This window comes from Chaetura pelagica, unplaced genomic scaffold, assembly GCF_000747805.2.
Source record: "Chaetura pelagica isolate M959 unplaced genomic scaffold, ChaPel_1.0 scaffold52, whole genome shotgun sequence".
Classification (NCBI taxonomy): Eukaryota; Metazoa; Chordata; class Aves; order Apodiformes; family Apodidae; genus Chaetura; species Chaetura pelagica.
Genome location: NW_009952486.1, coordinates 1,777,832 through 1,800,496, shown reverse-complemented (window position 1 = coordinate 1,800,496; position 22,665 = coordinate 1,777,832). Strand labels below are relative to the sequence as shown.

The window sequence follows — 22,665 nt, the reverse complement described above, 5'->3', positions numbered from 1 at the left end:
CCATTGAGTATATAGAGGCACATTTTACCATACAGACATTAGTCCATGAGGGTACATTTGTCTCTTACTAGGAAAAGCACAAACCTTGCTGATGTGCACTGACCTATGTAAGAATATACAGTGAGTATTGTTCAGGGACACCCTTGTATTCAGGCTTGCCAATCTGAGTGGCAATAAATGGACCATGCCTCTGTGTAGATTATCAAGCACAAAGAACTTTCTTCTGTACCTTGGTGAGAGTTGTCACATGCTGTCTGCTGAGTAAACTGTGTGTTTGTCATGTTAATATTACCAGGCAGATATAAAAGTCATCCTACATTCATAAAACTACAGTGTGTGTTAGGTTGATAAACCATTTAAAGTATCTTTTATGTAATAACCAGAGTAGAAGGAGATCTGTACCTGTTGTAAGTCACTTCAGAGCTCACCTGTTTTTCCAACTGTCATGTGCCAGATGACTGGCACACTGCTATCTATCCCTGATGTGTTTCACAAGGTGAACACTAGAACTTTGAGCTATGTCTTCTGACAAATAGCAGTATTTTAATTAATTGTTTCAATTCTAAAGACCACGTAGTTGAGCTGTGTGATTTGAGTTTTGTTTTGAGGTAATTTACTGGCTAATAAAAATCCCACCCCCCAAAAAAACCCTTGCAGTTGAAGTACAGCTTAATGACTTTGCACCGGTGACTCATTTTAATGAACATTACTCATATAATGAGTGTTATAATAAATCTCGTGGAACTTGGCATATATTTTTTCTTTAATGATTAAAAAATCCTCTTGCATCTGTTCGGTTCAAAATATTCTTTCTTTTTCAGATTCCTGTTTCAAATTATCACAATCCAGTATTGGAGTTGGCTGCATATGACCAAGAGGGCAGTAAATTTGATAACTTCAGTTCTCTTACTGTTATCTGGGAATCAACAAATATATCCTTAGCTAATGTTGTGCCTGGTATGCCAATGAAGCTGACTCTGAAGGAAGATGAAATTGGTCAAAAGAAAATGCACGGTATGAATTAGTTTAAATGAGTATTTTAATTATTGAAGATGATCAGGATTAAATCTATTTGGTGACGTCTGAGTTTGATTAAAGAAACTACTGTCATCTGCAGATGTATTACATTTTATCCTCAACATGCATCTTAAGTGTGCACTTTTAAAGAAAAAAAGAAGCAAACTCAGTGCCTAGAACCTGTCTTGAGAGAGAAAATCCTTGTCTGTTTAGAATGATAATGGAAGAGATTAGCAGTGTACATTTAATCTTTTTATTCCCATATTCAGATTTATTTGACTTGTTTTATTCTAGGCTTGCAAACTGTTCAAGTTCACAATGAGTCTGGAACAGCTGCCATCTCTGCAACTGCAGCAGGATACCAGCAATCCCATCTCAAGGCAGCTAAAGTTAAAACACCGGTACTCAGAACTCTTGGTTCTTTGTTTCCTTTCCTATGAAGTGCACACAGTGCACAGTGTTCCTGTGTGTTTGTCTCCTCAGGGCACAGTACTGTAAAAATAAGGCAGCTCCATAACTGGTTCTGAAGGCAGATTCTTATACCACCAGGTTTTTATAATGTTCATGACTTTTCCTGCTTTCCTCTGCTCTACGTGCTGCTATCCATATCGAATATATCCAATTCCTTCTTTCTTTCATTTTAACCATCTGGACAAGGGGCTTACAAAGAGTTGTTTTCGTTGCTTTTGTTTTGCTTTAGGTTTGTAGTGCTTCTTGTCCTTCACTAAAGCAACATGAGCTTGGTGCAGCTGTCACTGGGGAAAGTAAATGTATTATTTCCACTGCAAAAATGGGCAGAAAGGTTCTGCATGAGCAGAGGAGAAGCTGGCTGATATCCTCATGTGGACCATGAGTAAAATCTGGGCTCTGACTAACTTTTTTTTTTTCCAGTCTCACATTGATCTTACAGAAGACAGAGCCTGCTCAGTTGTACAGTGCCAGCCATAAGCCTGGGCTCTAATTTTACAAGTCATTAGCCACTTCAGTTTGTAGATACTCAACGTAAGGAAAAACAAGAGTGAAAAGTAGTGATGATGAACATGGAAGACAGATGTAAACTATTGTGGCAATTTTCAGTTTGTGTCATTTTTTGGTTTTAGATGGAATATAACAGCAGCTTTCAGCCTATGGAACAACCTGACACACATAGTAGCTAGCTCCCAAAATGTCCTGCTTTGCTAAATTGAAATTCTGCATAGTTTTGTTAGGCAGGATTTAAGTGGGTTTTGACTATATGTGGTTCTGAATCATGTCCTCTGAAAACAGAGTTGAGGCAGAGTAAATTATGGAGCTAGAAGTTACAGCATTTTTAATTCAAAGCAGGTAAGAGAATGGCACTTGGAATGTGAAATATCCAATGGCACAGATTTCTGTCTGGATGGCCAAAGTTTGGCATCTGGGTAGTAATTTTTTTTTTGGAAGAAGATCTATATTGTCAGCTGGCTCTTGTCTTATTCATGAGGTTTCCATTATGCTTGTTGGGAAGCATGGTAGTAGATGCATTTCCACTGAAGAACTTTTACTATGACTTTGTCAAAATTAAGAGATACAATTACTTTGCCACCTCACAAAATTGAGTGGTAGTAAGAATACTTGTTCTGCAATCATGTTGTTGTTCACTGTGCTCTGCTTTATTAAAGCAATATTCAATATTCGTCCTTGCATCTGGAGATCATTTAAAAAGTGAATTCTCTGAACTTTGCACTGAAGCCAGATAAGTTTAAGCTTTTTCACTGTGAGATACATACATGTAAAATGGCACCTGACTTCTCTTAATTTCTAGACTTTGAGAGGAATCTTGTCTAGTTGTAGACAGAGCAGTTGCAGATGCCACTTCTGCTACAGCTACATTGGCTTTTGTGTTGTTTCTTAAAGTACTTTGTATGTTTTTTTCAAATAGATTAGAAATGAACTGCTATATTCTGCTTTCAACTTTGCCCATACAGACAGAAACAGAAATAAAAATATAATAGATGGTATATTAGGATGTCTTGACCATTGTTTCATGTTTAAGTGGACCATCCTATTATGTCATTAAGGAAAGATGACATCATTTCTACATCAAGGAAATCATTCTACTAATTACGTGAAACGAGCACATAACATTAACTTCCTCTAAAAAAACATTTTCCCTTTTAAGCTAATGCTGTTATGAATGAATGATTAAACTTGGATCTGGTCCAGTGTTTATGTACTTACATTTAAGGAGGAATTTCTTGTGGTGGCCTGCCAGGAAGAATCCTAAAAAGATGAGCTGGAAGTAGAAGCAAAGATGCTGTCTCTGCTGCCTTGCTTTGCATGCACCCACAGCGTGGCTCTGCGTTCCTGCCTGGTCTGTAGGTCAGCCTGGGTTAGCTGGTGGTGTGTAGGCCTTTGTCCTGTGCCTTGGTCAGATCTGCAGGACACAGAAGCATGGATGATCTTACCTGTGGAAGAGAGTGAGCAGCTCAGCCAGCTACTGGATTATTAACCTAACTTCCTCCTGCTGTCACCACCGTCCCTGCGCATACAGGAGACTCACGCTGTTTCCTGAGCCTGGTGTTTGCTGTAACAGCTGGAATTGTCTTTTGCAGTATGAACCTCTTCTCCCAGTGTCTGCTACTATTGAGCTCATGCTAGTGGAAGATATAAAAGTGGACCCTACTGATGTCTCCATTTACAATCACCCTGACATACAGGTAAGAAATTGTTCTGCTACTTTCTAACTACAGGGAGGGAAACGTCAGAAACATCATGTGTCAGGTGCCAGTTCTAGCAGATCTGGGCAGATCCTCTGATTTTGAATGCTTTTCTGGTTTTGCAGGCAGAACTTTTCATCAAAGGAGGTTCTGGATATTTTTTCATTAATACCAGCATTGCAAGTGTTATAAGAGTATCTTATGAAGAAACTGAAGATACTGCTTTGGTGAGTGAAGTATTCTGTTACTTGATGTCTCTCTGGCAGTCTGAATATTGCTCTACAGCTTCATGGCTATGGGTTGTTTTCCAGTGGACAGAGAGGCACATGGATAGAGAGGCAGTACCTGAGGCTTGAATGTGTTTGCCTCTCACATTCAAGCTTTGCCCTAGCAGTTCCAGGTATAGTTTCAGGTTTAGGAAATTGTTTCATCACTGTTGATGCACCTCTGTACTCTGTAGAACATAAAAACCAGTGCCAAGTTGCTCTTTACCCATTACAATTTTGCATTAAAATGTTTTTGATTTCCTAAACAGAAAATAAAAATAATGTGACAGAATTATTTGGAAGCACTGTACAAAAGATTAATTGGTTTATAGGCTAATAACAGAATATTTGTAGTAGGTTAGTAGTTCTGAAACCTTCAAATTCTTTTTCCAGTGCTATTTCAGGATATTTTGCTATCACAGTATTTTGTCTTGATTTTGTGAAGAAATATCTATTAAAGAATTGATTTCTGATCCCTGTATTAAGTTTTTCATGCACTTTTCTACTAGAAGATACAAGTAAACTACAGTTATGCCTGATTTCATCCAGGCCCAAGTTATGAGATGGATTCTACAGTGAATAACAATCTATTTGCATTGTAGCTTTCATTGGACAAGAACTGGAAGTGACACAAGTTGTTTAAAGAGTGATCTTCAGAAATTTATAACTTGCAGGTTTATTTGTAATAAATAACATTGATGAAGTTGTGAAATAATGATAAAGGTGGATTTTTTTTTCATTGTTGAGAATATGGAAGGTTTTGGTGAAACATTTTGACTGTGTGTGTGTCACAGATTGACTCAGGATTGGCCACTAAACCAATGACAACAATGCTCCCAATCCCCTCCCACCCAGGTAGGGAAACGAGAGACAGAGTTAGGACACAGACTTCCCCGACTGGGAACTAAACTGGACAGCTTTAAATACTAGTGGTAACAGCAAAGATGTACTAATATATACAAGGATGTGCAGGAATGTGCAAAACCCTCATTAGCCCCCACGTTTAAAAAGTTTTTTAGTCCTGCTTGTGAAGCATTCTGAGAAACTAAATTGAAGTTGTCCAGAGTGGTGATTCTCAAATTTCTTACTGGGGCTGCTAAGGATGAATTCTGTACCTCTTACTCTCTGCCTGACACCGTGGCTTTTCTGGGTGTGGGAAGAGACTGAATAGTGTACTAGACAACCACTGGACACCTCACAGGACACAAGAACAGAGGAGGTTGCTGGGATAGGAACAGTTTTTGTAAGTTGTAGCAGTCCTGCTTCCCCTTTCAACTCTCAGCCCTGGTAGATTTCTCTGATCTCCCAGCCCAAACTGATTTCCATGACCTCTTCCTCCCTGTGTGAGCATGCTGGCTGCCTCCTCCTGGCCACATCCTCTCCTGCTTTCCATGGCTGTGTGTAATATATGTCCCCCAGCCATCCACCTGGGGAACCCCTGCAGTTCTGAAAGCTGATGTGTATTAAAACAATAGGACAAGGAGTGATGTGTTTAAACTGAAAGAGAGATTTGCATTAGACCTTAGAAAGGAATTCTTCACTGTGAGGTTGGTGAGACCCTGGCCCAGGTTGCCCAGAGAAGCTGTGGCTGCCCCATCCCTGGCAGTGTTGAAGGGCAGGTTGGATGGGGCTTGGAGCAACCTGGGCTGGTGGGAGGTGTCCCTGTCCAGGCAGGGGGTTGGGACAAGGTGGTCTTTAAGGTCTCTCCCAACCCAAATCATTCTACCATCTTTCTTTGTATTTTGAGGCAAAAGTAAGAGCAGTGCACTCAAAGAACAAAATGTCAGCTCTTCCCACTGCCCTTTCTGCTAACTCCAATAGTGCTGCCAAGTAATGCTATGAATTGTATTCAATTCCTTTGAGCTGGGGGGCCTGGCAGTCCTGCACCCCTTGTTTCAGAGTTCAACTGCCTAGGCCAGATGAGTGCATAAAAGAGGACACTAAATATCTGCACTGTCTCTGGCCAAAGTAAAGGTCTGTGAAGGTGAAGAGAATAGTTGGGATTATCCCTGAGGAGTGTGATGAGGTCAGGCAAATGGCAAGAGAACTGCAAAGATGATGTGGGCAAGGTGTGGATGCATGGCCTTGGGAAAGCATGTGGAGATGACTTTGGGGTTCGTGCCTAGTTCTGAGAGCTTATATGTGTGAGCAGAGGTCTCTTTCTTCATTGTTTCTTGCTGTCTTCAGAGAGATGTAACATGTACTTTCTTTATATTTAAAAAAACTAATAATACTACTAAGAGCTGTATCAAAGAAATAATTGATTTGTCAGTTGTTCTCTTACTTGGGAAGATCTACCACCAGATTTTGGCTGTTCAGATTAAAAGCAGCAGCTGTAAAGTATGAATCTCGTAGGATGCAAAACCAGTGTTTATAAGCGTAGTCTCTGCCCTTGATTTTTCTTTTTTATCCTTACCAGTTTTCTGGTTCCACTAAGAGAAGTTTCATTGCTCTGAATGATTTGTTGTGGGATTTTTGTCCTTTTTGCCAGACTGCTTCTAGATTAGGGTATGTTACTTCAGTTGCTGCCCAGAGGCTGTTTGCAGTAGCTCAGTAGTATGGTACTTTCTACATACATTTGACAGTTTTACTCTGGTGGAAGAATTATCTGTGTCTAAGGCTTGGAGACTTCTACATCCAACTGCATCTGCCCTGAAGATGATTATCAATTTAATCCTATGAATGACATACAAATGAAAATAAGAATTGCTTTACTAGAATTTTCTTTTGTCATTGCAGGTGCATCCTCTCCTTCCAGGATCAGTGACTGTAATGATTCATGACCTGTGTTTGGCTTTCCCTGCACCAGCTAAAGCTGAAATTCATGTGTCTGATATACAGGAACTGTATGTCCGTGTTGTTGACAAGGTTAGTGGCTTTGAACCCTGCATTATTTGCTGATCTAGATTGTCCTGATTCCATGTGCTGATTATGAACATAAAGATGACACATGTGCAAGATGCTCTGAAGTAGTAGTTGGGGCCCTCTGCTGCAGCTGTATGACCTTAGAGAAACAGTTTGATCTCCCTATGTTTCTGTTTCTGCCTCCCAGATTTATCCATTTAGGTTATACATCTCTGAGTATGAAGTATCTCTTACTTCATGTTCTGTGTGGCAGCAATCTCAACTTACACAGCAATGTTAATTCATAACTTATATGAACACACTAATTTACATCTTCTGTTGTTTCAAGTGCATGAGAGCAATTCTTTTAGGAGTAAGTTTTGCCCCAAGGTCATTTTCCATATGTCATGTTTTAAAAATGAACAAAAAAAGGTCCAACTCATTTTACTTGACAGCTCGGGTGCATCTTGGACAAAGTGAGTGTTGATATTTCTGGATGTTTTAATTATGCCCTTGCCAGCTGAAGACCTGAATTCATTTATTTAATTTGACACTAACCGTGGCTGGCAGGGATTCTTCTTTAACATCAGTGTTAATCTAACCTTGGGACTTTATCTCTAATAATCTCACTAAAAGTGTAATACAAAGTAAAACGAAAATGTTTATGCTAACAAAAAAGAACAGTTTGAAAGAAAAATGACTGGATGTGACTGTGTTTCAGGTGGAGATTGGAAAAACAGTTAAAGCTTATGTCAGAGTTCTGGATGGCTCGAAGAAACCTTTCCTGGCAAAATACTTTGACATCATGGATCTAAAACTATGGGCAGCACCTCAGATTGTCTCACTTGTGTGAGTTAATGGATTTTTTAGAATAATCTACAAGTATATTTGTAGGCAGAATGAGCAAAAAGTAAGTGAAAGTATTGGCTTGGGGGCATGGGAGTACACAGTGACTGGGTTTTATCTGTTTTCTTTTTGTAAACTTTTAGTTACCTGTGAAATGGCTAAAAATGGTTATTTGTCAGGAGAATTGCCTAAGGTGACAGTCGAAATTTTGTTGACTGGTGAATGATAAAGCTGCTATCCACTAAATAAGTCCCTTGCAATTGCTATTCATGTAATTTATTTCTTGAACTTCTCGGGTTTAATGTGTTTCTTTGTTGCAGCCCACTCGGGGAAGCTCTGGATGGCCACACTGCTGCTTTCCTGGTGCAGGGGAGGGCCCTGGGTCAGACCAGTCTTACAGCGACCATTGCTGACAGAAGAGGACAGAGAATAAACTCTGCTCCACAACAGATTGAAGTAAATAATTTCAGATAAAATGACTGCCTAAACAAAATCTATAGAGACATTATATTATAGTTAATTTATAGTAATTATTTTGCCAGAAAAAGTAGAGGGATCATTGTCCAGAGGTTCTCCAAATGCTAGTCTGGTTGGGATTTTGCAGTGGTTTTTAACTGCAGGTGATGAGTGAAGTTTCTGCATGCTCAATTTACTGTAATTAAGCAAGTGAAGACCCAGTTTTACACTTCTATGTACTGTGTTATAACATAAACTACCTGATGGAAATTGCACAAACAGAATTATTCTTATTTGTTTTTAGGTATTTCCCCCATTTAAACTACTGCCAAGGAAAGTAACCCTAATTACTGGGGCTGTGATTCAGGTAAGGGATCTTCTTACATTCTTTCTTTTGTAATTTCTACTTCAGTATAAATTTTCTAACTTATTTTTCAGCAGTTTATATTCAGCTTGGTGATTTAGCTGCCCCTCCTAGCAAGAGGGTCATCTTCCAATTTACTCTATTGCCAAATCAAAGGGTTTGTATTTATTTGTGCCAAGGGAGTGTCAGCTTTTCCAGTGTTAATGCCAAATTAGGAATCTGTCACCTCTATGAAATGAAGCCTAGTGGGCTAGTTCTGCAAACTGACACACAGAGCAGAGCTGTACCAGGTGTGGTGAAGAGAAAGTGAGGGTAGTTTTCCTGACACTTTCTGGGCTGGATGTAGCATCAGTCTGTTACATTATGTGAAGCACACAGACCATGTTTGTGCTCAGCTCATGTATTTCCCAGTCTGACATCATGCAAGGGCCAGTGTGCAGGAGAAATAAGCCCAGAGATGCCTTGGGATGGGCCTTTTCTTACTGAAGACATTGTGGTGCTGAGTGGGTACCGTGTAACATGAACCAGAACAAATACCAGATGTGTTAATCCTAGTTGCTCTTTGTGCTGTTAATTGTAGATCACTTCAGAAGGAGGCCCTCAGCCTCGATCCACCATCACTTTCTCCATCAGCAATGAGAAGATTGCAGCAGTGAACAGCACTGGGCTTGTCAGAGGACTGGCAGTTGGGAATGGGATGGTAACAGGATCAGTGCAAGCTGTTGATGCAGAGACAGGGGAGCTTGTCGTGGTGTCTCAGGTGATGTTTTATGATACCTTTAAGGGCTGAAAGAGGCTCTCTTCAGCTCATGAGTTTGGCTCAAAAGGGACAGTCTTTTTGCATGAGTAATGTTGTCTTGATACCTTTAAGGGCTGAAAGAGGCTCTCTTTAGCTCATGAGTTTGGCTCAAAAGGGACAAATAGTCTTTTTGCATGAGTAATGTTGTCCTGTGCACTTGATTCCTGCTTTCCTTCAGGAGATGAAAAATAACTGTTCCTTACTCCCTGACCTGTAAACTTGTGCATGTGCTGACACAAGTGATGCTTTCAACAGAGCTAAGTCTTGCTATACCTTAAACCAAAGTTCTACTGATAACCCAGTGAGACTTTATAAATGGTCTGGTATCTTTAGAATTAATTGATAAATCTAGAAAAGCCCATCCAAAGAAGCCTTTCTAAACCAGCAGCAGGTTGTCCTTGCCTGTACCCCTTACTGTTTGGCAGTGTCAGTAGAGGTCAGAAGGGAACTGTTGCCTAAGAAATGCATTGTTTCTTAAGCTATAGGCAAGCTGTATAGAAATCTTATCATTCCCTGCTGTGGTCTGAACCCATCTATGCAGTTCAAGCAGTGAATTCTTGACATTCCAGCAGAATCTTGACCCTCTAACTTCCGACTGGCTGAGTGGAATGGAGCTGGTGAGCAGGCCTGTAAGGGAGCACAAGTCCTTGGGACTTGCATGAGATTAAGAGCAATAGAACATGGGCCAAATCTTACAGCTCTTCATTTGAGGTCAGGGCAGGACAGCTGCTGCACACCACAAAGCTCTTCTGCTTGAAAAGTCTCACCACAGGTCAAGGGCAGACTAATTTAAAACAAAACAAAAAATCCCGTGCTTTGTAGTGTGGGGGCAGCCGTGTGCCCTGCTGCTGTGGCAGGGAGCAGAATGAACTTGAAAGCTAAGCCTGCTGCCCAGTGAGGTCCAGGTCAGACCTTTTCCTCCCCAGTATACAGTAGGAATAAAATCTTACCAGGAGACATCAGAATGTCACATATATCAACCTCTTATGCTTGATTGTCCCATTTGCTGCTAACATTTGTCATTTCCTCTCAATGCCTTCCCTTAACCTTCTGGGATTATTCATGTCTCTTCCAGGGACTCCTATGATCCTAGTCCCTTGCAGTCTGTCACCTCTCAGTTCCATTATTCCTGACATCAGTAATTTTGAGCAAAGCTTTTTTTTTGTTTAATTTATCTAAGAAGTTAAAGCTTTTGTAGTTTTTTGCAGTCCTACTGAATTATGTCTGTTTGTATTTTCTGTGATAAGCCTCAGGCAAATCCCATGGCAATAGTGATTTAAAAAATAGCAAAATAGTGAATAGATCCTGAAAGTGAAATCTAGTTCACCTTTGACAAGTGCTTACAGTGTCTTCCTCCTTTTTAGGACAAAGTGGAAGTTGAAGTAGTACAGCTGACAGCTGTTAGAATTCATGCACCAATTACACGAATGAAAATGGGTACACAGGTTAGTTGATTTATGATTAGCTTTTATTGCCTTAAAATTTTGACCTGCAAGCCATGACCATACTGTTTAGGTCATCTGATAGCACCACTCTGAGTGGTTGCCTGCTCTGAGGGCCACCTCTGCTGCAGGAAGGAGTGTGCTGTCAGTGGAGAAGCTGCAGAGCTGAATGAGTTGAACATGTACACCAGACTGATCTTTCAGAAATTCAGGCCCTGCTGAGGAACCCTCTGTTTATATGAAGGAGGGTTCTCTCATCTTCATTGTATTTGCAGTGAAGACTTTCTTCCTTTGTTTGATAAAAATTGACAGCATGTCTGCTATATCCAGAAAAGCAGATATTGTTCAAGTTATCTCCTAGTAAGTCTGTTTTTAAGAGTCTATATTTCCCTTATTAGTTACTCATTCCAAATGGTTAGTGACTCTAGTTCATTGATCCCAGGTGAATGAATTACTTTGGAGACTGAATTGAAAATCCTGGGTTTGGGTTCATATGTTACCTTGTCTTAACTTGAAGAGTTGGAAGGGAAAAGTTGACATCAGAGCACTTAGTCAGGGAGATCATCTGGCCAAAGGTGTAGAAAACTGAAGAGTGTGAGATTTAACTACGGTGAAGTGATTTGATGCTGCAAATGGGACAAGTGAGTTATTGAACTCATCTTTTTCCATGGAAAATTGGTGCTTGTTTTTTTGCAGATCATGTAGCAAATGAGAATAAATCAAAGTTTAATTTTTACAAGTTTGGTGGTTATTTGAGTCTTCTGCGTGATACATCCCTGCAAGACACACAGCAGCCAAACCATAGTCTACATAAGATATTCCATCTCTTGGTCAATCAGTTTCAAGTTTAATTATGTTTAATCTGTCCAATTTGGTTGCCATCCGAGAATTACCTAAGAAAATGGGTTTCTCTGTTTCTAGATGCCTGTTTATGTGATGGGCATCACCAGCAGTCAGACTCCTTTCTCGTTCGGCAACGCAGCACCAGGATTAACGTTCCAGTGGTCTGTCACAAAGAAGGAAACTCTGGAAATCAAGTCAAGACACAGTGAGGTAAATGCTGTGTGTGCGTGGATGTGTACTGGAATGTGTGTGTGTGTTGGGAAAAGGAAACTGCCACATAATGGCAATTGAGAAAATATTGTTCCTTCCACTTACTCAAAATAAAGTGCCATTGTCAGTGTTGGGTGTTGTCATTCTTCTGTATCAATGGCAACTCCTTTCCATGAGTAAAATTTTAATCACTTTCTTCTGTCCAAGGCTTCTTTTCAGCTTCCTGCAAAACATAACTTTGCAGTGAATGTTTATGGCAGAGTAAAGGGAATAACAGGCCTGAAAGTTGTTGTGAAGGTCCTTGATCCTGCGGCCAACCAGTTTTACAGCATGGCAAGAGAACTGTCTGATAAAATCCAAATTCAGGTATGATGATGTTCCTCACAGCTAATGCTTTAATATCTATTTCAGAGCTGAACTAAAGCCTGTATTTGAGGTCTGGAATTTGAAATGCAGAGGAGTAGTACCAGCCTAAGTTTATCTTTGAGCCCTGACCCTTGTTTGTGTAATGTTTTGCTGTTTGGAAACCTCTGAGTTTCCCAAGTGTTGGTAAGGTTTACACCAGTCACATACTGGTGTGATTCCTGAATGAAATTCAGGAGTTGGCTTTTGTTGTAGACCCCCTGAAATTGAGGTGACTTGTGTCTTGTGGGTAAGCAGTGTTAGAGCTGTGAAAGAACTTTGCTACACAATAATGCTTCCTGGTTTTAGTGCTTATTGTACATGTCTAGGGAGGTATGTTAGCTGGGATCAGGAATTATCTTCTGAAATGAATCTCCTGGTTGTTCCCACTGCCTATGCTTTGGAAAGCAGCTGCAAAGTATGAAAACTGGATTCCTTTAGATAAGCCAAAGCTGGAAAATGTGCTTAAGGAGTGCACCTCTTGTGGCTATTCAGTTCATGGGCTCAGACTTCAAACCAAAACAGTTGTATGATTCTCCCTTCTCTGGACACACTCCAGCCCTCAATGTCCTTTATGTGAGGGGCCCAAAACTCACACCACAATTTGAGGTGCCCCCTCACCAGTGCCCAGCACAGGGGGATGATCCCTCCCCTGCTCCTGCTGGCCACACTAGTGCCGACACAAGCCAGGATGCTGATGTGTTTCTTGGCCACCTGGGCACACCCTGGCTCATATTCAGCCACTGTTGACCCACACCCCCAGGTCCTTTTCCTCCAGGCACTTTCCAGGCACTCTTCCCCAAGCCTGGGGATTTTCTTGGGTTTGCTGTGAGCCAAGTGCAGGACTCAACACTTGGCCTTGTTGAACTACAGGCAACTGGCCTTGGCCCATCTATTGAGGCTGTCCAGGTCCCTCTGCAGACCCTTCCTACCTTTGGGCAGATCAACACTCCCACCCAGCTTGGTGTCATCTGCAAACTTCCTGAGGATGCACTTGATCCCCTTGTCCATTGATAAAGATATTAAAGACATCTGGCCCCAGAAGTGACTTGAGGCCTAAAGTAACTTGAGTGAATGTGGGGTCTCCAACACCATTTCACTTAACAGATCTACTTATTTTTTCATACTGTTTCATAGTGTAGTTATAGCCATAGAAACCTATGCTTTTCAGAATAATCTTTAGAAGATACTCCCTATCCTGCTCTCAAATATTCATGTTTAATTCTTTTTTTTACCATATATATTATACAAAGTTAAGAAAAGTTTGTAGTTCTATTGTAGTTTTTGTTTGCCTGTTTTGAATGAAATCAATATGGAAATAGGTTACTCACTGCATGCAACAGTAGGCTAAAATGCCTTTTGTTTCCAGGTGTTTGAAAAATTTGGTTTAGTCACTCCAGAAGTAGAAGGAGAAGCAGAGCAGATCTTAATGTCACCAAATTCCTTTCTTAAACTTCAGACAAACAGGTTAGTGATCAGTTTTCATACTGTGATTTGTGTCAATAGTTTATCAAAACCATAAAGCAGATATTCTTGAAGTAAGCTGTTTCAGTCTTTTACAAGTGCCACAGGACCTCAACTTATCTGGTGATTCATAGTATCTTGTCTATACACTTGGGCTCTGACAAGTTTTAGTAAGATTGCAGATGGAAAATTCATTCTGTGTTTGGAAATTTTAGGTCCTTATTTTAAAAGATGCTGAGCCACTTAAAGCAGTAACCTGCTTCCACTAGAGTTTTTTGTCTCTTTTGTCCAGAAGGCCAAGGCTTTCTGGAATATGCTTCTCTGTATTTCTTACACAGAGGCTTTGACTAGACTTTGAGATTAAAATATCCTTTCCAAATGAGAAGTCCTTTTTATGTAATGTGTTTTCAAAGACTGACATTTCAGACTCACTTCAGGCTTGCTGTTTGGTTTTCCTAGCACAAGGATGTGCAGCTGTAGACAGCAGGACATACACTGAGGGGGATGCTTTAAATGCATTTATTTTTGAAGAGGGGGGAACTGTTACTTTCACTGGAGCTCCAGTGGTAATGGTCATTCAGCATCTACTTTTGAAGCAGTTACATAGGAGCCCTGTTATTTGTAGTTACTTACTGATGTTGTTTTGTCAACATTGTTCTGAGCAAATTTTCTCATTATTTAGTCATCAAGTTGATAGGCACCAGTTTGTACATTTCTTTGTCCCATTATCTTCACTATGCAATGTTGAGCCCCTGTGTCTGAACTCTACCACCAAAAAACTTGCATTGTTGCCAAGAAAAGGGCAACTAAAATCCAGCTTTCATGTTTCTTTCCTAGGATGAAGTAGTTTAAGTATTTCTATCTCAATGGAGAGAGCTTGGGAGGGAAAAAAAACCAAACATTTACAAATCTTTTAGATGATGTGATAAGTGATACTTAAAAGTAGCTCATGTCTCAGAATGCCCCCTAATTACAGCTACTGTATTTGTTCACTTTATTAATGTGCAAATACCATGGTGAAAATTATTCAAAAAATTAACTTGTCTACAAAACTATTTCCAGGAAACTGATGAGATCCACTTAATCACATCCCTGACTTACCTCCAGTACCAGCACTAGGTGTGGCAGGCTAACCACCCTCAATATTTCTTCCAGAAAAAGAGGGCAGAAGCTGCATGTTGCTGCTTTAGCCAGTATCATTGGGCATCAGGTTTACCCCAGTGACTGATGACACTGCAGGGCCCTGGGTGGAAGCTAGATCTCAAAACACTCCTAGAGCCAGATAAGACTTCTTTCAAGTGAGCATGAATCAGAACTTCAACTTTTTTTTCTTAGACTAGACCACTGGCTTTTCAGCTTTCATTGCAGATATGTAGAAAAACACACACCAGTTAGAAATCTTTTGGGTTTGCATAACACATTGTGTAAATACGGGTTTACTGATTTAAAGTGATCCCCTGTTTTGTTTGTTTTTTCCTGGTTTGTGTGTTTGTTTTCTTAAGGGACCGAGAGGCTTCACTGAGTTACCGTGTTGTGGATGGGCCAGATGAAGTTCCTGTTGTAAAAATTGATGAGAGAGGTTTCCTCACCTCTGGGTCCTTAATAGGGTCGTCAGCAATTGAACTGGTCGCACAAGAATCATTTGGGATCAATCAGACCATTGTACTGGCTGTTAAGGTACTATCAATTCTCTTTCTTTGCATTTTTCTGTTAGAAGTGTAGCTTTACTACTGCACTGGGCAAAGAGGAACCTGATGAGGTTCAACAAGACCAAGTGCAGAGTCCTGCCCCTGGGAAGGAACAACAGAATGCACCAGGCCAGGCCAGGAGGTGGTCTGCTAGAGAGTAGCTCTGTGGAGAAGGACCCTGGGGTCTTGGTAGGCAAGAGACATTCAAAACCCACCTGGATGCAGCCCTGAGTAATGTGCTCCAGGGCACCCTTGTTGGACTTGATGATCTGTAGAGGTCTCTTCCAAATCTGACAATTCTATGAGTTGAGATGGTTCCTACTACAAAGAGCTCACAAGCTTAATATCCTACTGCACTGACTCCAGACTTCTGCAATAATATGGAAAGAATGCACAAAGGGGGAACTTCAGTACCACTAGGTGCTGACTAAATGCCTTTTGAGCCAACCCCAGACTCATCAGGGGTCTTTCACTCCACAGATCCAGCCCTGAAGGGAAGAAACAAGGTCATCTATAACAGAGCTGTAGAAATCCCCTGCCACCACCTGGCAGCAAGGGTGCTGTTAGTGAAACTGAAACACCTTTTTTTTTTTTCTCCACTCATGTAGGTACAGACCTACATGCTGTCCTACCAACAAAGCTGAACATTATGGTAAAAAACAAAATCTAAAAAAAAATAAAATAAAAAATCAGGCCACTTCACAGCAATTATAATGAAACTTTCAAATAATTTGAAGTCAGTACTTTATGATATTTCTTTCTCCTTTAGTTGGGACATAGGAACAATCCTGACAGAGTAAAAAGAGATAAGAGGAGGTGGAGCAGTGGGTTTCTCAAGGCTCACATTGCCAGATGTAGAAAGTTCTTGACCCAAGGACTTTTGAACAGAAAGGCAGGACACACATTCCCTAGTATCCAAAGTTCTCAACCAGTAAGATACAATAGACTTCACATAATAGCATTCAATCAACAAATGAAGGTTTGAGAAAGGAAGTCATCTCATTAGCCTGGAAACAAACTGCTGAGTTTCAGCACAGCTTTGTCCTTCCCTGAAGCACCCATGTTCAAGCACCCTCGGGCACACAGGGCAGCCTAGGACTTACTCCTTGGCAGCTCACCCAACACAGGGAGCAGCAGCTCAATTATTACATCTGATATGACAGGCTGTCTTCTGCAGAGAATCTCATTGTAACTGAAAGCTGAAGTGCTGGGAAATAGCAGAGAACGTGAAATTTTTTGGGTACTGTACAGTTACATCTCTAATACCTTGAAAATCTAGGTATCACTTAGGTACCCTGCATTTATATCCATTCTCCAGGTGGTACTTGCCTTTTTCACACACTGCAAAATGCATGTTTATGATGTTAACATCTTTTTTTTTATTATTTGAACTTCTGTATTTATCAGCCTTCTAAGAGACTTTTGGGACTTTTTAAAGTTTATGGCACATGCACACAAAAGTATTTTTGTAAAATGTACCAAATTTAAGAGTTTGCTGGAATTGAATGTTTACCCATCTAGTTTAGTATGATTAAGTTTTTCTTTAAAGCACAGAACTGACTATTAATTCCCATACTTCCCATTTTTCAGAAGTGAAGTTCAAAATCACAGAATCACAGAATGTCAGGGGTTGGAAGAAACCTCCAAAGATCATCAAGTCCAACCCCCCTGCCAGAGCAGGACCAAAACCAGGGCAGGTCACTCAGAAAGGCATCCAGACAGGTCTGGAAAGGCTCCAGAGAAGGAGACTCCACAGCCTCTCTGGGCAGCCTGTCCCAGGGCTCTGTCACCCTCACAGGAAACAAGTTCTTCCTCATCTTGAGGTGGAACTTGCCATGTTCCAGCTGGTGCTCATTGTCCCTCCTCTTGTCCCTGGGCACTACTGGGCAGAGTCTGGCTCCATCTTCCTGTACCCACCCTAAGATTGGTATATACATTGATAAAGTCTCCCCTCAGCCTTCTCTTCTCCAGACTGAACAGCCCCAGCTCTCCCAGCCTTTCCTCCTAAGGGAGATGCTCCAGTCCCCCAGTCATCTTTGTTGCCTTCCCATGGATTCTCTCCAGTAGTTCCATGTTTCTCTTGAACTGGGGAGCCCAGAACTGGACCCAGTTCTCCAGTTGTGGCCTCACCAGGACAGAGTAGAGGGGCAGTTTAGCATCTTGTACAACTGATTTATTTGCCTGTACTTATTAGGACTATACAACTTTTATGGGAATAATACTTTAAACCTCCAGTAACAGTGTGAGGTAATACAATGCCTTCTTTGTATGGATGGAGAGCTGAGAGGTTGAGCAGTATTGCTGAAGGTCATGCAGAAAAACTTGTGACAGAGCAGGAGATGTGCTTTAATCTGTTGTGTCATTCTAAGGCAGAGTTCTCTCCTTCAAGCTGTCCTTTCTTTCCTCGCTTCTTGTTTTGTCTACAACTGTACACAATTAAGCACCAAACTGCTGGGGCATCATCACTTAACACTTAGACCTTCAAATTTGGTCAAAAAGATATGATAAGCCAAGGAGGATGGTGGAAGCAAGGAGTGCCAGTATGCTCAGCATGGAAACAAGCTAAGCACTCACCTCCACCAGCTGTACTCAACAGAATACATTTTTTCAAAATCCAAAATACTTTACAAACTGAGATGCTTTAACAGTAAATAGCTGTTTTCATCAATATTAAATTTAGCAGTTGTCCCTTGTGGGACAGTTTCTGACTTTTTAAAGTAAAGCAAGCTTGAAAATCTGTCAGGGAAATGGCATTTTTCCTAGTTTATAACCTCAGCAAGCTGGGCAGATCACTGCATGCACTGGTGTTTTAACTGATTGTATGAGCCTGTGGAGTAGACAGTTGTATAAACTGATATTCTAACCAGAATGGTTGCTTCTCTTTTTCCCCCCCCCTCCCCATACTCACCAAAGATGCTATTTGCTTGAGGCCAAATTTGTCCCTTCCTTTTTAAGTTTTGACATGTACATTTTCAGATTGCAGAGTTTTACATTTTAGCTGAGCCTCTTAGTCAGAAAAAAAGGGATTTTCCTACAAGATAAGCTCAAGGGCTTCTTTTAAAATAGTTTTCTCTGTATATTTGAGGAGTTTTGCTTTGTCCATGCTTCTATTTATTTTTCCACAGCTGTAACACAAAGAACAGATATAGGGGGTTTTTTGCTGGGTAATTTTGCTAGTTAACTTGCTAGGTAAGTTGGTTAAAAATAGTAATATGCCATTTTAAAGGCAAAATGAGTGTGAAGTTCTTGTCTTCACACAAACTTCCTTCATTGGAGCGTTGCTGCAAACACATGGGTGTGTGCACAGATGGATAACCTACCAGGCTACCCTAAAGAATTGGGAGGAGAGGTCCCTGACCAGTTCTGGCTGAAGAGAAGCACTGAGGGCACACAATGAAGCTGCCTGCCCAGTTGGGATTTGTCAGGTGCCAGTTCTGACTGGTTTTGTCTGTGTGGCTCAGAGCAGGGCCTGGCTGCAGCTGCACACAGCCAGCATGCCCAGTGCTGGGGCAGGAAAGCCCAGCACACAGCTGGAGGGAGAGCTGGTGGTGCTGCTGGTCTGTGTGAGGGGCAGCAGTGTGTGGTGCCCAGGATCACTAGAAAATGGCTCTGCAGCTATTGCTGGTGTTTCCTCTGCTGGGCAAACCTTTATTCAGAGCCAACCTGTTAGAAACTGCCTGGATCATCTTGGCTTTCTCACCCAGTGCAAGGGAACTGGGGAGACTGACCATTTCACCCCCTTATTTTCCCATGTATCCTGAGTTACTCCTGTTGTGGTAACTGAGGTATAAATCACACTTCTTATTTCAAGAATTACCAGGAGAGATGTCTAGAGGCAGCTTGTTTTAATGTATACCCAAGGAGCCTTAAACAGTTTTAATTTGTAAGATACTAATGCACTTTCTGAAGTCTGTGGTGTGTGTTTCTGCATCATTACTGCTTGCTTCCATTTCCAGTGCTATTAGAGCAAAATAGTGTGAAATATCTGAAGGGAGAGTGAGAAGAAGGCAGAGCCAGACTCTTCTCAGTGGTGCTTGGTGGCAGGGCAAGAGTGCACAGGAACACAGGAGAGCACTTTCTTCCTGTGGTGGCTGTTGAACACTAGCATGGGTTGCAGAGAGAGATTATGGAGTCTCCATCCAAGGAGATGCTCAAGACCTTACTGCACATGGTCCAGGGCAACTGGCTCTAGCCCAGCAAGATTACTGTTTTTATAGAGGCACCATAAAAGCATTTTTATTTTGCTTTTCACTGCTGATGTTTTTACAGGTCTGCCCCATCTCATACCTCAGAATATCCATGGATCCTATTCTGCACATGCAAAACAAGGAGGCATTACAGGCTCTTCCTCTGGGTGTGACAGTGACATTTACAGTTCATTTCCATGATGACTCTGGAGATGTTTTTCATGCACACAATTCTCTGCTCAACTTTGCAACAAACAGGTGGGTGTCTCATGGGCCTTAATTGCAGAGAACAAAAAAGGCCAAATACACACAGCCCAGCCACAGGGAGGATCCAAGATTGTTCCAGAGATACCAAGTGATGATACAGCTTGGACTGGGGTTAGGAAAGAAAGGATTTTGTCTCTGAGGTCTTCAGAGGCACTGCAGCAGCAGGAGGGTTACAGTTAGCAATCAGTATTCTCTGGCAAATGGGAAGTTGCCCAGATAAGGATGATCCCTAGTGAGGCTTCCTGGGGTACATTTCTGCTTTAAGTGACTCTGAATCATCAAGTTGCATACATCACTGGCCTATATAAACAACTGATCTTATCAGCATACACCTCATCCTGCCTCTTTTCTCCTAGTGCTTTGTTACACTGACTCACTGAGGCCTTACATAAGATGGTGAACTCTGGATCAGGGCTGTCTCTTCAGATATACTTCTTCAGCCTTTGCACAGCAGGGCCAGGCCTCAAAAGGCCTTTTGGTCTCTGCCTCAAAGAATAATAAATACTATAAAACAGCTGCCTTTGGTCATTACTACACAATCACTAAGTCCATTACTATAATGTAGCTTGTTCTCTGCAGAGCACCTTGCAGTTACAACATAGTAAAAGGAAAATAAGGAAAAAAAAAAAAAAGGGGGGGGTGGGGCTAAAATGCAGGATTTTCTCTTTTCTCCTGCCTAAATGATCTGCAGAAATGTCTATAGCATACAGAGGTCCCTGAGATAACACTGCCCTAGCTTCCTAAATAGATGTGACAGCTGCTTCAGCACTACACCTCAGGTGCAGCCCCATGCTGACCAGGCTGTGCTGCTGTCAGACCCTCACTGCCTCGGGGTGGTGCTGCCAGGGGGCTGGGTGCACTTACCAGTGCTTTGTGTGTCAGTGCATTTGGGAATGCTGCCTTTTTGGTAAATACCAGAACTTGGAGCCAAATGTGATTAAGCTTTGTAAAGTTAGGGCTGGAAAGCTGCATATTGGTGTTTCAATTTCCTTGCTTAACTCCTTGAGAAAAGGGAATAGAGACAGATTACATAATTTTAAAGGTCTACAGTTCCTAAAATTAGGAGGTAGTTCTCATACATCATTATGACCTCAGTATTTCCTCAGCATAATGATGTGAGGGGTGATGTTTGCCTCAGTAACACCTAAATATTTTTTATATTTTCCTTATTTTGTCAGATTTCATTAGAAGATACCCATCACCAAGTCAGCCATCTAAGGAGAGATCAATACTTGCTATTTATTGTAGAGAGAATGGCATTAGCAAACTTGCCTTAATATGAAAGCATTTCTTTTTGTCTGTAGAGATGACTGTGTACAGATCAGGAAAGGAGCCACAAACAACACACTTGTCATGCGGACTGTGAATGAAGGTTTGACCTTGCTTAAAGTCTGGGATGCAGAGCACAGTGGAACTGCAGATTATGTCCCACTTCCTGTGCAAGATGCCACATCTCCTGAAGTCATGGATGTGCTGGTCAGTGATGTCCCCTGTTTGAGTGCTTCACTGATAAACCAGGAAGGTAAGCAGCAGTTAAGCTGCTGTATTTTCAGCTCTGTAGCTTGACATCAGTGTGACTCTTTCTTATTCTCAGGAGATCTCAATGCATGTCTTTAGAGGTTTGTTCAGAATCAAATGTTCTTGTTAATGGTAAAAATAGGTTTGATCCAAGTCCTCTAATTTTAATTGTACCATGCAATATGTTGCTTGTGTTGAATTAATGGGTATCAGACTTCAGACATTTCTGTTCTGTTAGCTTGAAAGGTTTGGTTTTTATGGGAATCATACTCAATCAAGACTGCCTTAGCTTCACTCACTGCATTGGGTTGTTAGTATTAACAGGCTTTTGTCACAGTAACAAGTCAGTTGGTGTTGGGCTGCCAGCCTTCCACCACGTGGGACCCTATGATCTCATTTCTGTGGGCTGGAAGTGTGTGCACCCCTGCTGCCTGGGCAGGGAGTACATACACAGACACCCATGAGCAGTTCAGCACTTGGGTCAGGGTCAGTCTGCTGAGCAGTCTCCAGCTGGTGTGTCTGCTCAGGGGGGCTGGCCTGAGATGCTGAACAACATGCTTAAGACAGGGTGTTTCAATGTTACTGGCAGCTTTGAAAGACCTCATTGGGAAGAGTCACTGGAACTGAAGTTGTGTTATCTAAGTTGATTACACTTACTTGCTAGAAATAAAAACCTTTCTTTGGCTGTTTCAGTTTGAGTTAACAGTTCTTAACTCTTAAAGCACATTAGAGAAGATGCTCTATTAACTCAATGCTGTCTCCTTTTAATTCTACAGGTGGAACCAGTCTACTTCAGCATTTTTTTGATTCTTACCAATTACTATTCCTCGTATTTTTCATGCTATTAGCAGGGACATCTATTGTTGTTATAGGTAAGAGAATGAAAGATTGAATTTTTTCCATGACTTCTTACAGTGCCTTAGCTGTAAGATACAAAGGAGTATTTTCCATGTGGAATTACTTTGATTTTTGTTTTTGTTTTTTTTTTTTTTACAATGTCTTGCAGTTCATAATGCAGTTTTGTCAGCGAAAGACCAGCACCATTATCCAGCATTTTCCCCAAGGACAACTCCTCAGCACAGCAATAGCAGTAAGCAGCTGTTACCCAGCTAGAAATGAATTAAATGATAAGTTTAGCTGTTGAATCTGAGTTGAACGTAGGGAAGTGTGGCTGTGAGAGAGCCTGTACACTGAATTATAAGCAGCACTGTGCCAGTTCCTGGGAAATGTGCTGCCCATCCTCCTGCCCCACCCAACCTCCCTTTTACCCTTTGAAACTCTGGGCCAGCTTCAGCCACGTGTGAAGTAGGAACTGAGGTAAAAGTGTAGGAGTTGATGCAGATCACCAGGTGGGCAGAGGGGAGAAATCCCCAG

General features: G+C 41.4%; 1 protein-coding gene across 1 annotated transcript in view; it reads left to right on the top strand.

Annotated features, from left to right (window-relative positions):
• Positions 1–21,390, top strand: part of NUP210 (nucleoporin 210kDa) — a gene marked incomplete at its 5' end in the record, with an annotated part of 43,336 nt that extends 21,946 nt beyond the window's left edge. Inside the window, 17 exons of the mRNA XM_010008863.1 lie at positions 822–1,014; positions 1,312–1,418; positions 3,591–3,695; positions 3,821–3,922; positions 6,701–6,829; positions 7,527–7,654; positions 7,972–8,107; positions 8,412–8,474; positions 9,052–9,231; positions 10,635–10,715; positions 11,634–11,765; positions 11,973–12,131; positions 13,537–13,634; positions 15,134–15,308; positions 19,589–19,764; positions 21,078–21,295; positions 21,368–21,390. Of these exons, the coding sequence (XP_010007165.1) occupies positions 822–1,014; positions 1,312–1,418; positions 3,591–3,695; positions 3,821–3,922; positions 6,701–6,829; positions 7,527–7,654; positions 7,972–8,107; positions 8,412–8,474; positions 9,052–9,231; positions 10,635–10,715; positions 11,634–11,765; positions 11,973–12,131; positions 13,537–13,634; positions 15,134–15,308; positions 19,589–19,764; positions 21,078–21,295; positions 21,368–21,390 (2,205 nt within the window). The remainder of the gene's footprint in view (positions 1–821; positions 1,015–1,311; positions 1,419–3,590; positions 3,696–3,820; positions 3,923–6,700; positions 6,830–7,526; positions 7,655–7,971; positions 8,108–8,411; positions 8,475–9,051; positions 9,232–10,634; positions 10,716–11,633; positions 11,766–11,972; positions 12,132–13,536; positions 13,635–15,133; positions 15,309–19,588; positions 19,765–21,077; positions 21,296–21,367) is intronic.
• Positions 21,391–22,665: the final 1,275 nt, after the last annotated feature.